The 13,776-nt window shown below is 45.5% G+C and overlaps 1 protein-coding gene across 3 annotated transcripts in view; it reads right to left on the bottom strand.

The window, feature by feature from the left end:
* The window catches only part of UGGT1 (UDP-glucose glycoprotein glucosyltransferase 1), a 1,185,714-nt gene that overhangs the window by 212,761 nt on the left and 959,177 nt on the right, over positions 1-13,776 (bottom strand). For all 3 annotated transcript variants that reach the window (XM_069213734.1, XM_069213736.1, XM_069213735.1), the window contains 3 exons: positions 3,568-3,652; positions 744-926; positions 340-500 (listed from right to left, as the gene is read on the bottom strand). In XM_069213734.1, coding sequence (XP_069069835.1) covers positions 340-500; positions 744-926; positions 3,568-3,652 — 429 coding nt within the window. The remainder of the gene's footprint in view (positions 1-339; positions 501-743; positions 927-3,567; positions 3,653-13,776) is intronic.

Below are 13,776 nucleotides of genomic sequence, written 5' to 3'. Positions count from 1 at the left end.
AAAAATGATCTTTCCAGAGCCGCCTCCTGCATTTTTCCACCAATTTACACAGTGTTACACTTAGTTCCTAATTTGCGTGTTAAATGGAGGCTATTGTACTGTTATTTGCTATGTACAGTACTTAGACACAAACACTCAATATGTGAGTAAGGTAAAAAGAAAACAGCAAAAGTGGCTGGATAGTAAGGAAGGATCCCAACACTACTCTGAATTAAAAGTGCGTCACAGGAGCATAAAGTAGTCAGTGAACTAAAGCCTAGAACAATACAACTGAACAGACAAGAGGTGTTCCTCAAAATCTGTTTTGATGAGGCTAGGTATGCTCATCTCTTAGCCTACCTGATGTGATACTTCCTGCCTGCCAGGTGACTTGCCCAGTAGCCTGATTTCCAGAAGCGGTACCCATCCATCTCTCTTCGGCTTTCACAGAATGGTGTGTATCCATATGGGGCACCGTCCAAGTTGAAGTCTCTCAATTCCTTCAAGTCTGTTCGCACTATCTGTGAGGAGGAAAAAGGGAGACGTAAATGCAAGTTTGTACTTTCTATAGGTATCACGTGTTTCCAAAATATTTCAGTAATCCAGATTTTCAACAAATGTCTAAAATAAGAAATCTCCACTTTAATATCAGCCCAATGTATTGTTGATTTAATTTCAAGATAACTTGCATCACCATGCACCCAAAATTTACCAATTACACTTAATTTGCCTTATCAGCCCTTCACTCGTGTTAATCATTTTACCTGATCTGCATCCACAAACAGGAACTTATCAACTGCCAGAGGGAAAAGAACGTCCAAAAATAATATCTTGTATCCCCAGATTATCCGCTGCTTCTCTGTTTGCTGATGGAGCCAACGGGGCCATTTGTACTGCACTAGCTCATACTGAAAGTTGTACTTCTCTGCCATGTAAGGGATGAATTCCTGGGGACAGAAGGTAGAAAAACAACTACTGGAATTCACGAAATACAGGTGTTCCAAATTGTTAGAAGAGAGGCATTGGCAGTACTCAGGACATGTAAAACAGTTGTAAACCTACAAGGATTTCTTGCAGTACGAAAAACCCTTGCCCCCACAGTAAGAAATGCAGAAATAAACATTTAATCTGGTAACGATGATCTAGATTTCCTGAAAGGTAGCAAAAGGCCAATAAAACAAACAGTTCTGTGCATCTAATGCAAGCACTGGGCACTCACAAAAGAGGGGGGTTAGAAAAAGAGCGAGCCAGAGAGATGTGCAGAAGTGATAAGGAAAGATTATTTTGAATCCTATTTTGCCACCAAGTACATTTTATATGTGATTTTTGTGGCTGCCTGCCGACGGGAAATACATTGTTGGTCCTTCAACCCTTTGCTGGAACAGATGTATGAAGTAAGCAGATGGGCCTCTGCTTCTCTACTTTTAGAGAACTGTTGTGTGAAGAGTTGGGGGGTGGGGGTTTAGTTTAACCAGTAGGCAGGGAGGTACATCCTAAATCTATAATCCTGTACAGCTGAATAATCTGTAAATCAGACTGAGCTGGAGAATGAGCCCAGTTGAAAGATGCAGACCTTTATTGACCTTGTCATTTTCGACCTTTTTATAAACCTTGCAATGGAAACAGCTTGTTGGACCCGATGGGAAAGGACAGCCTGTGTTCCTATTCTATTATTGGGTTTTAAAGTAAATTTATACAATAATAAAATGGCCTCTAGCTGATGTGGGGGGAACAACCTCTGCTGGCCCCTGGATTAAGGAGCGATGGGTTTGAACCTAGGGCAGATGAGATGGTGCTATAGAATCCAACCCAGCTGATGCTTTGCCTGTCCAGAGTTTCTAAGTCAAGTCCCACCTCCACATTCAACTGTTTCTACAGGGTGGTCTTATGTTTGAGTGGATGACAGTTTAAGGCTTTAGGACATCCTCTGAGAGTGAGGTTGATTAGGGCCATTGGTGTGCTTAGCTTTCTTGAAGTGTGATATATTCATGGAGTTCAGTATCCTTGTTTAGAAAAGGTGCACTCACTGATCACAGGCTTTGATGTCTTTCTGCCTAAGTACCTATGTGTCTTAATAGGGCAGATAACATGAGGTATCTGCTAAAGTGCATCTAGAATCCTCTGCTACTGCATGACTTCACAAGGGGAGATACTCACACATTAAATAACTATGATGTTGAAATGAGTATCAAAGTCGATGGCGCTATCAAAATTGAAAGTGCTTCTCATTTCTAAGGTGGCTTCAGTGTCTATGATGTTGTCAGTGTATGCGTCAATAATGAAGGGTGGTTCAAAATCAAATAGGTCTTCAGTACTCTACGTCACCTTAACTTATCAACTTTTTTGAAGCTGGAGATCCTATTCTCAATATTAACAGAGAATAGCAGGAACGAGAATGTTTTCTATCTCTGAACCCTTTTTCAACCTTCTAATTGGGGAGGCCACTGCAAAGTGGCATCTTCCAAAGGTAATTCTAAAGATTGTAGCTTGGCTCAAAACAGGAATTCAAACAGCCCAACAAGGTCCTCCTTCGATGCCTTTTGGGACCATGGATATCCTTACACTGTATATGTCAGGGAGGCTCTAGAAAAAGTGTGTGCTTGTGAGGTGGGCTAGCAAACTGTTGTATTTATGTTGTGTCTTATCTTTTGTTTAATGAGGTATGTTTCTTTATCTTTGTTTTTCTTTTAACTTATTCTCTGTAGGTTCTGTTATCATGGTTTCAGCTATGTTCGAGTTGGTTTTGATCGTCCACTGGATTACAGCTGACTCCTTTAGTTTTTGCCTGCGCTTCGTAGGTCGCTTGGGATTTCTTAATTATTATTGTTCTGCTTTCATTTGTTGCGAGTATTGAACTTCAGGAAGTCACCTTTCTCTGTACTCGTTTATTATTTGACATTTCACAAACCGAAAAGAATTAGTCTCTGTGACAGACAGAAAACAGATAAAATGGTTATTAAAAAACCCAACAACAAACAAACACAACAACAAACTTAAAGGAGCGGAAATGTCAATGAACACCAACATGCCGTGTGAAGACAAAGGTTTGGACATTTGCAATTTATATGTTGATAAGAGATTAGAAAAAGGCAGAACTAAGTGCTGAAAGATCTTTCCATAGATGCCTGAAGAAAGAATGGTGTATTGGCTGTTAATGTTACACATTCTTAAGGGGGCAGTGAATCAGCAGGCTTCCTTGAAGAAGTAGTGCTCAGATACTTTAAAGCTGTTATGCGACTCCATTTTCATTAATATATTTTCTTTTGTGTGTTTAAAATATACACAGAAAAGGCTGAATGTATTAGTTATTGTGAAAGCAGAACGTATTCCAATTACAAATGGATTTGCCTTAAAGGTCAAATACATTAGTTCACACGCATGCACACATCCAGACAAAATTAAACAAAAATGTTTTTACGAAAAGCTATTATCCCTTGGTGAAAGTGCTGGCACTATTCCGTGTTTAAGACTAGCAATTCCCCAGAATCTAGAACCTTGCCGACATACAAATGAGACTGATAGATAAAGAACCCTTCAAAACCCAAATGGCATTAGAGCAACAGAAGTGTTTCTGAAGAAGCAACAAACCTTAAAGGTGGGGGACAAATAATTCTTCAGGAACCAGAATTTGACAGGCGTCTTTGTGTGTTTCAATACTGACATCATCATTATTCTGTTAGAAAGAAGAAAATACAAGTATTTATAAACTCTAGGAAAAACAAATTAGAAATGACTAATGTTACCCAAGGAACAAGTTACTTACGTTTTGTGAGGCTTACTCCATCTAACCGCAGATTCCTCACCTTTTCAATATTCTTGAGACGTTAGACTGGATCCAGAAACTGTCAAGTAGTATCCCTAAGCAACGCTAGGTGGCATTATGCAGATCTGCACTGACGTTTCGCTCCGGAATGGACGTACAGAGCTGCATATAGGGGCCACCTGTGGACGCTGGTGTCAATCACTTTCTAGGCTGTCCGCAACCCCATATGCAGAGCCCAACGGCGCACTGGTCCTGATTAATGTGAAGATCGAGATTTGGGACCTTTTTAGATGGACAAGAGTACAGTACACAGAACAGGGAAGAGGGTGGTTTTGATGAGTAATCTGTGGTTTGATAGAGTATCCACCAGAAAGAGCATTACCGAAGATAAGTAACTTGTTCTTCTGATGGATAATTGTAAGTGCAGATTCTTCACCTCTTGAATAAATACCAAAGCAGTACCTCCCAGGAGGGGGGTCTCTGAACTGATTTAAACCAGAAAGTCCTGCAGGACCGAAAGGGCAAAGTGCTCTTCTTTGTTTAACCAGGCTGGCCAGACAATAATGCTTTGTGAATGTGTTGATGGACGCCCATGTACCACTGTTACACATATGTTTAGAACAGGTACTCTGCATGGCAACATAGTGATAGCGATCATGGCTTTGGTCAAGTGAGCATGCACACCCTCCGAGGGGTGTCTCCTAGCCAGTGTGGAGCAGCTTTTGATAAAGAGAACAACCCTGCAAAAAATGGTCCTTTTCTGTACTGCTGTGGTCTTCTTTGATCCAGCAATTCCAGCAAAGAGCTGATCGTCCACATGCTGTTCCCTGGTACGATCAATGTAGGAGGTGATAGTTCTATTGGGATCCAGCCAATGGAGTCACTCCTCCTTAGAGGGATGAGGTTGAGTGCAGAAAGTTGGGAGAGTGATGTTTTGCCTAACTTGAAAAAGAGTTACCACTTTTAATATCAGCTTTTCTGTAATGAATGCCCTGTACAGCGGATTGACGGAAATGGCTTGTAGCTCATTTATCTCGTGCCCCAATGTTATTGCAATGAGGAAAACTGCCTTTAGAGTGAGGAGCATCAGTTCAAAGGGAGTACACATTAGGAACATGAAGACTATGTTCAGATCCTACTGAGGCATGATAAAAGGTGTGGGCGGAAACATGTTACAAACCTTTAAAAAAACACATCACAACAGGAGACTAAAATAAAGAAGGATGGTCTGGCAACAGCAAAATTGCTGCAAGGGACAACACATAACCCTTATCTGTTTACAAAGCAAGTTCTTGCTGGGCTACAGACAATATAAAAAGAAACACTTTGGACACTTTGGCTTCAAGTGGGTTAATATGCAGAACACAGTACAAACTTGTCCAATGGCAAGCCTATACTTATTTCGTAGAGGGATGCTTGGCTGCAAGAATGACATCAACGATTTTGGAGGGAGGCCAAATGTGATCAACTGTTGCTGCCAATCTCCAAGCATGGAGATGAAGATTACACAGCCCTGGGTGCAGGACTCTCCCCTGCTGCTGTGACAAAAGATCCTCCTAAAGCAGCAGCCTGATTGGAGGACAGATTTGAATGCCCAGAGGTTTCAGGTTCTACAGTCCCCTTGCCCAATCCATTGCCACTAGGATGGTTAGGGCCTGATCAGTGCTGATCTTCAGAAGTCAGGGCAGGAGAGGTAGCAGTGGAAAAGCTTACTGGAGCCCAGACCCCAGACACATCTCCGAGAGACCTCTGCCTTGGAAACTCCAAAGTACAAAAATGCTGAAATTGCTTGCTCTTGGTGGTGAGTGGCAAATAGACCCAGCCAGGGTCCTTCCCCTTTGTGGAAAATACCCCACCACTCCATGTCTGAATGTAGTTGGCATTAGAGATAAGCTAGGCACCTGCAGCGGAGTTTGTCTGCCCTGGTTTTAAGAGATCGCGCCAGGTGGTCTGCCACCTGAAAAATCCCCTGGGGTTCCTGCAACTTCCAGAAGTGTAGTGCCTCCTACCACAGGGTTCACAATTCCACCCTGCCCTTTTTGGTGCAGCACCACATGGGGTGGAGAGGTCTGTAAGCACTTGTGCCCACCTCTCTTTAATGGATGGCAGGAAGGCTTTGAACGTCATTTGGATGGCATGCAGCTCCAACAGGTTAACGTGGAGCTGGGACACTATCGGAGACCAGATGCCTCTGATTTCAGCCTTTACCAGATGACCTCCCAACCCAGGAGTGATGCATTCATTACCAGTGGTAGCTCTTGGTGGGGTAAGCAGAGGAGTCTGCCACTGACTCATTCGTCGTCTAGCAGCCATTATTGCAGGTTTTTTCAGTCTCCTCTAAAATATGTACATAATTGGACAGATTCCAGAGGTGCCGTCCCCAGTGGGACTTCAGATCCCATTGCAGAGCTCATCTATGTCATGTGGAATACTTGGCCAGGTGGATGCAGGGGGCAAACAATCTAAGTAGCCTCAGAATCATCCTCTCAGAGATCCAGGAAACAGACTAAAACATCAGGATCATAGCCCAAATGTCCTAGTTACTCCTCTCCAGGGGGAAGGCATGAAACTGCACAATATCAAAATAGCTCCAATGAAAGTGAGCATCTCTGAAGGTGCCATGTTTGATTCTGCCTGTGGATAGTGAACCCTAATGATGTTAGGAGGTTACCTGTAGTATGAAAGCGGGTGACAACTGTCTGGGAAGAGCTCACCTTCAACAGGCAGTTGTCCTGGTAGGGGAAGAATGGCTACCCCAATTTCCGAAGGTGTTAAGCAACCACAGCCATTACTTTTGTGAACACCCTAGGGGCACACTGGTGAGGCCAAAAAGAAACACAGTGAGCTAAAAGCGATTTTGCCCCACTGTCTACCGCAGACAGCGCCTGTAGGCCTGAAGGACAGGGTTGTGGTAATAAGCGTTATGTAGGTCCAACGTTAAAAATCTCCAAGGTCGAGGACAGACAAGACTTGGGCGAAGGTGAGCATCTTGAATTTGTCCTTCCATTAGAGGGCACTGAGAGGGATAAGGTCTAAAATAGGGTGCAGGCCTCAGTCCATCAGCACGAGAAAGAGGTGGAAATAATTACCATTTCCTATTTCTGATGCCAACACCATCTCTATGTCTCCATCGGCCAAAACGGCGGAAAGGAACGGAAGGGTGTAACCCAGTAGGACAATATGCAAGACCCAGTTCTCCCAGGTGACCACCTGCCACCTTTGGAGAAAGCTCCAGATACTGCCTCCAAAAAGGTGGCTTTTCATTAAGAGCAATATTTTCAGAAATGTTTGTTTTGTTGTTCTCACCTGTCAAATTAGGAACAAAAAGTTTGGACCAAGGGAAAGAGTCACCCAAAAAAATTGTTAAACAAAACTACAACTTAATAATTGAATCCAGTCATACATGATTGTCAGTGTTGCTGTGCCCTCCACATAACAGCTTGACAGATTCGGAGGAAACATATTCCCTGAGAACCCCTTTCTCCCAGTGTCATGCAAAATATCTTGCTGAACTCCTCACTAGACAATCCATACTTCTGACAGATATTGGGGTTTTCAAAGCGTGCCAGTAAGCAGTGTCTGGGGGTGAAGGCAGCAAGTTGCTTTAAGATAGTTGCTTTAATAATGACTTGTATTTCAATGAATCGTTCTCTGGTAGCTGTGTTGTCTGAGATGTTTCACCCCATCAAAAAGATGTTACACTTCTTGACTTTTTAGACAGCACTAAAACTTAATTTGCCTTAAAATTGCCCCTTGCCATGCTTACCTGGCTACCTTAAGTCTTGGGAGTTCAAAGAAACTAAAGTAATATACATTTTATGTAAAAATATACTTCGATGTATCTAAAAGGAATATACAAATGGCTAATTTATAAGGTAGACATCTCGGAGGCAAAGATGTAGGATTATGATTAATTGAAATGCTACAGAAGGACATGAGCGCATAATGGCTGGTAGCAAATCAAACCGAACAAAGAATGTGCGTGATTCTGTTTTAGGCACTAAGAGGAAGGATCAATGACGAAACTGCAAATAGGAGACCCCAGCTAACCATCTTTGTTTCAACATTTTGACTAAAAACATAAAGGCGCAATGAACTGTAAATCAACACATTCTTAGTAACACAGATATACATAGATATTGGACATACAAAAACTTGACAGTCAAGTAAAAAGCCAAAATTATAAATGCAGATACAGAAAACGTCCAAAGGAAGGAAGCATATAACTTAAGTGCAAATAAACAGAACACAATCAGGGGAATTGCGGTGTCCAATCAATTTGAAAAAGACTTAGTAGTCCATGGACATGCTGTTGTTCTACCAATAAATGGAGTCCCAGAAAAGTGTGTGCTGAATGTTACTATGTTCCCCAAAGTTCAGTGATTAGATTGTCCTTTTTGTTGGGCAATGGAGGAATGTCCTATGGAATAACAGAAATCCTTTACTCTCAGGAGATATTGACAAAGCGTTTTGGTCTCCAGTGGGATGTACTTTGCAGCTGAGGTCATACTCAGGTTGCTAAACTTATTTTATTGGTAGGACACCGTACATAAAACAAAATGTGTAGTCAATATAGATACTCAAGTAATTTTTCAATATATTTTTAACAAAAGGCAGTGTATCTTGCATCACTGTGAACAATGGACAGATTAACATAAAAGGTTCATAAACCGCCGTGTGTAGCCTTCTGGCTACTTCCTAGCGCTTGAGAGAACGAAAATACATGTTAATGATAAAAAGGATGTCGCTAGTCTTATCAGGCAGGTAACAATGTACAAAATTCCCCTCCATCTGTCTTGAGTTCAGTTAAAACCCACTGTAAATACACCAGTCTAAGTTTTTCCTAAACAGCATGTAGTTGGGCTCAAATCTCAAGCAAAGCAGTGAAAAAAGTGTTGTTTCTTTTGCATCTCTGAACTAAACCTAAAGAACAAGTTACTTACCTCCGGTAACACATTATCTGGTAAAGATATATTCTAGGTGCAGATTCCTTACCATAGAATTTCCTGCAAACGTCACCACTGGATCTGGAGATTTTTCTTCAAGCAGTACCCTTGCACACAGTCAGGTGGCGTCGGTCAACTCCACATCTGTTGTTGGTGTCGTGGTTGCCGTGATGATGTTGCGGTTGTATTTTGGGCACCACCCTGGGGCGCTGATGTCAGTTTTTTTTCACCACTTTCCACCCTAGAAGCGCTGAGCCATGAAAAACACTGAGACTGGTGCCCCAGAACTAGGAACATGAAAGGGAGCCCCTGTCCCTAGTAATCAGTTTGCAGAGCGGGGAGAATGGGTGGGTCGGTAAGGAATCTGCATCTAGAATATGTCTCTACCAGATAATTTGTTACTGAAGGTAAGTAACTTGTTCATCTGATAGAGACTTCTACTTGCAGATTCCTCACCTTAGAATAGATACCCAAGCAATACCGTCCCTCGAGGTGGGTCTGTGATTGAAGATCATACTAAGAAGTCCTGCAGGACAGAACGGCCAAAGTATCCGTCCCTGCAAACCTGACTATCCAGGATGTAGTGAACATGTGCAGGGTTGCCTGGCAGACGCCCAGGACTGGAACTCGCCATGCTAATGTAGTGGTTGTGACAGCTGCTCTGGTAGAATGAGCACACAAACCCTCAGGGGGCTGTTTCCTAGCCAAAGTGTAGCACATTTTGATGCAGAAAACAACCCATTTAGTGATGGTCCTTTTCTGCACCGCCTGACGTTTCTTTGCACCCACTTGACCAACAAAGAGTTGATCGTCTACCCGAAAGTCTTTGGTACGATTGAGGTAAAACACCAATGCTCTTTTTGGATCCAGGCAGTGGAGTGTCTCCTCCTCATAAGAAGGATGTGGGGGTGCGTAAAAAGTAGGCAACGTGATGGACTGGCCTACATGAAAGGGTGACACCACTTTAGGGAGGAAAGAGGTCCTGGTAGGATGCAGCACTTTGTCAGGATGGTCAGAGATAAAAGGTGGCTTCGGAGAACGAGCTTGCAGCTCACTCACTCTATGAGCAGAGGTGATGAAAAGGCTACTTTTAAAGTGAGAAGCCAAAAGGGACAATTATGAAGGGGCTCCAAAGCAGCACACATGATGTGAGTACCAAGTTCAAATCCCACTGGGGCATTATGAACAGGGTAGGCAGAAACATGTGGTTAAGACCTTTGAAGAAATTCCTAACAGTGGGAGATTTTAACAAGGAGAGTTAATCTGGTAGTCTGAGGAAAGCAGAGATGGCAGACAAATAACATTTAAGGGTGCCCAGAGCAGAGCCCTGCTGGGCAAGAGAGAGTAAAAACAAAAGAACCTCAGACAGAAGAGCAGAAAGGGGATCAACAGACTTGTTGGTACACCATGCCACAAATTTGTTCCAACGACAGGCGTATGCCGTTTTGGTGGAGGGATGTCTGGCTGCCAAGATAACATTACAGACTTCGGGCAAAAGGACAAAAGCTGTCAATTGCCACCGCTCAATCTCCACGCAAGAAGGCGGAGAATGGGCCGGTTTGGGTGGAGAACGGTCCCCTGCTGCTGCAACAGAAGATGCTCCCGAAGAGGCAGTCTGAGTGGAGGACCGATGGCCATGCTTAGAAACTCGAGATGCCATACTCTTCCTGCCCAGTCCGGAGCCATAAAGTTTACTTGGGCCCGGTCGTTCTTGATCTTCTTGAGAACTCTGGGCAGAAGTAGTATTGGCGGAAAGGCGTACAGGAGGGCCTGAGTTCCACTCAAGATTAAAAGCATCTCCAAGTGAGTGCTGTGTTGGAACCTCCAGCACGCAAAACAGCTGACATTGTGTGATCCCTGCGAAGGCGAAAAGATCTAACCAAGGCTTTTCCCATTGCTGAAAGAGACTCTGTTCCACCTTCGGATGCAGACGCCATTCGTGATCAACTATGCATTGCTGGTTGAGTTTGTCGGCTCCGAAGTTCAAAGAGCCCCCCACAGGTTGAACCACCAGCAATATGCCCTGACGTTCCAGCCATGTCCAGAGGCGCAGAGCCTCCTGACAAAGGGTCTACGACCCCACACCTCCCTTCTTGTTGCAGTACCACATGACAATGGTGTTGTCCGTGAACATCTGCACCACTTTCCTTTTGAGAACGGGAAGGAATGCTTTCAATGCAAGCCTGATTGCCCTGAGCTCCAGAAGATTGATGTGAAGGCTGGACTCCAATGGAGACCAGACTCCTCTGATCTACACCGCTCCCATGTCGCCACCCATCCCAGGAGTGACGCATCTGTTACTACTGTCAGATCTGGTTGGGGAAGGGAAAGGGATATGCTGTTGACCCAATTGTGGTTCGAAAGCCACCACTGCAGATCTTGTGCAATTCCCTCCAAGATCTGGACCATGTCAGAGAGATTCCTCTGATGTTGCGCCCACTGGAACTTCAGGTCCCACTGCAGAGCCTGCATATGCCATCTGGCATGTGTGACCAGCAGGATGCAGAAGGCCATGAGGCCCAGCAGCCTCAGAGTCATTCTCATCAAAACCCAGGACAGAAGCTGAAACATTGGTATCATAGCCTAAATATTCTGAACTTGCCGCTCTGGAGGATAGGCCCGAAACTGCACTGTTTCCAGAACAACTTCGATGAAAGCGAGCCTCTGAGAGGGAGTTAGGTGTGCCTTTGGCTCGTTTATAGTGTACCAAGGTGAACGCAGGAGGTTTGCCATAGCCTGGAGGTGGGAAATGACAGCCTTTGGCGAGCCCACCTTCAACAGCCAGTCATCGAGGTAGGGGAAGACTGAAACCCTTAGAATGTGCAGATGAGCTACGGCCACCACCATCACTTTAGTTAACACTCGAGGGGTGCTGGTAAGGCCAAAGGGGGGCACAGTAAACCGAAAGTGCTCGTAACCTACCACGAAACGTAAGTAACGTCTGTTGGAAGGCAGGACGGGAATGTGAAAATAGGTGTCCTGCAAGTCCAAAGCTACCATCCAGTTTCCAGGATCCAGGGCAGATAGGACCTGAGCCAGAGTGAGCATTTTGAACTTTTCCTTTCTGAGGAAGAGATTGAGGGACCGGACGGAGGTCTAGGATAGGGCAGAGGACCTTGTCCTTTTTGGGCACCAGAAAGTAGCGGGCTTAACAACCACCACCTGCTTCTGGCATAGGGACCCTTCACCATGGCTCCCTTGGCCAAGAGAGCTGTAACTTCCTTGCAGAGAAGTGTCAAGTGATCCTCCATCATCTGATCGTAGGATGGTGGCATGGCTGGAGTGGTAGTCTCGAAGGGAGGAGAGCAGTACCTTTGGACGATATGCAAAACCCACCTGTCTGTCTTGATGGACTCCCAGTGGGGCAGGTGATGGGGAATCCTGTCTCCAACTGGTCTGTGATGGAGCAACAGACTAGGAAGGTTTGGAGGCTGCAGTTTAGGGGATAGAGGGGTGTGTGTGTGTGGGGGGGGGGGGGGGGGGGGGGGGGGAGGTGTCTGTAACTGGGACGACTGCTGGTTCCCTGATCGATGGGCAAGCTGGATCCCAAATCCGCAGCATGCGTGGCACGGTGGCTGGAGGGAAATGGATGAAGTTGGGTGCCCCTTCCGGATCCACGAAAGGGGCAAAAAGCGGACTGGGGTGGGAGGGGGTGAGGACCACCTGCGAGGTCAAGAAACCGATCCGTAGCTTGGGACTCCTTTAAGTGCTCGCTCTGGACTCCTTAAAGAGCTTGATAGTTCTGTCTGCTTTGTCTCTGAAGAGACAGGTGCCATCGAAGGGCATGTCCGTAAGCGATTGCTAGACAGCTCCTGAAAAGCCAGACATCCTCAACCAAGTGTGGAGTCTCAAGGCCACTGTTGACACAACTGATCTGCCTAGTGAGTTGGTCATGATCAGCCCACAACAAATCATCAACTTGGCTGCATCTCTCCCGTCAGCAACAGCTTGGGAGAGAATGGCCTGGACCTCCTCTGGGACCTGTGGCAACACCTATGTGACTGTATCCCATGAAGTATGGGAATAGCGGCCCAAAAGGCATGCGATATTCACTGACTGCAACGCAAGACTGGAGGAAGAGAACATCTTCTTTCCTAGTTGGTCCAGTCGTTTTGGTTCCCTATCCGGGGGTGCTCCAGAAAAGGAAGAAGCCTGAATGACCAAACTCTCAGGGGTGGGATGTTGGGTCAGGAATTTAGGATCGATAAGCACAGGCCTATGGTGGCGAGCAATTGTCCTGTTGACAGGAGCCCCTGTGCTGGGTTTAGACCACATTCCCAGCATAACATCAGTAAGGGCTTCATTAAATAGCAAAAGGGGTTCAGACCTGGCAGGCCCTTGCTGAAGCACCTCAGTCAGGAAGTTAGTCCTGACAGCCACCAAAGGCAGCTCGAGGCCCAGGACCTCAGACGCTCTTCTCACCACCACTGAATATGAGGCTCCCTCCTCTGTAGCCACAGAAGGGGGAGAAAGCATGCCAGCATCAGGGGAGGCGTCAAGACCACTGGCTTTGCCCAATTCATGAGCCCAGTCCATTTCAGGAATTTCTAGCTAGAATTCTAAAGGGTCCAGCGACTCCTCCATACTCTCACCGTACCCGTAGGCATAAGTGTCAGGATACAATCTGGGGTTCCCATTGAAGACAAAAATGACTTTGTTCCACCTCCGGATCAGAGTCAGAAATGAGAATGGGATTGACGTTGATCGTGGGCCCAACTGAAGTCTGAAGCATTGACATCTTTACCGGTGCTGGGGAAGGTCACGAAGGTGCAACTGGCCCCTGTACAGTCCGGCAACAGATCATGAGGTGCCCTCCAGAGCTGAGGCCAAAGCTGCCCGCACAGAACCTGAGGGGGGCCCTCCGACCCTACTGGCCTCAAAGGCGTCATAGGACGGTCGGTCTGCCAAAAAATGAGGCCCATGGCCTCGTAAAACTCTCTGAGTTGGGCAGGCATGGCTCCAGCGCTCGGAAAGTCAGGGAGGTGAGGAGCCGACCCAGAAGCAGGCTCCGAGGACAGAGGCCATAGAGCGTTGACGCTCCTTCCGCATCACATCGTTCGAGCAATGGGGTGAAATTGAAGAACGTCT

The sequence above is a fragment of the Pleurodeles waltl genome, chromosome 11 (genome assembly GCF_031143425.1).
Source record: "Pleurodeles waltl isolate 20211129_DDA chromosome 11, aPleWal1.hap1.20221129, whole genome shotgun sequence".
In the NCBI taxonomy this organism is placed as follows: domain Eukaryota; kingdom Metazoa; phylum Chordata; class Amphibia; order Caudata; family Salamandridae; genus Pleurodeles; species Pleurodeles waltl.
The sequence above is the reverse complement of the archived record's forward strand: the minus strand, read 5'-3'. Positions and strand labels throughout refer to the sequence as shown.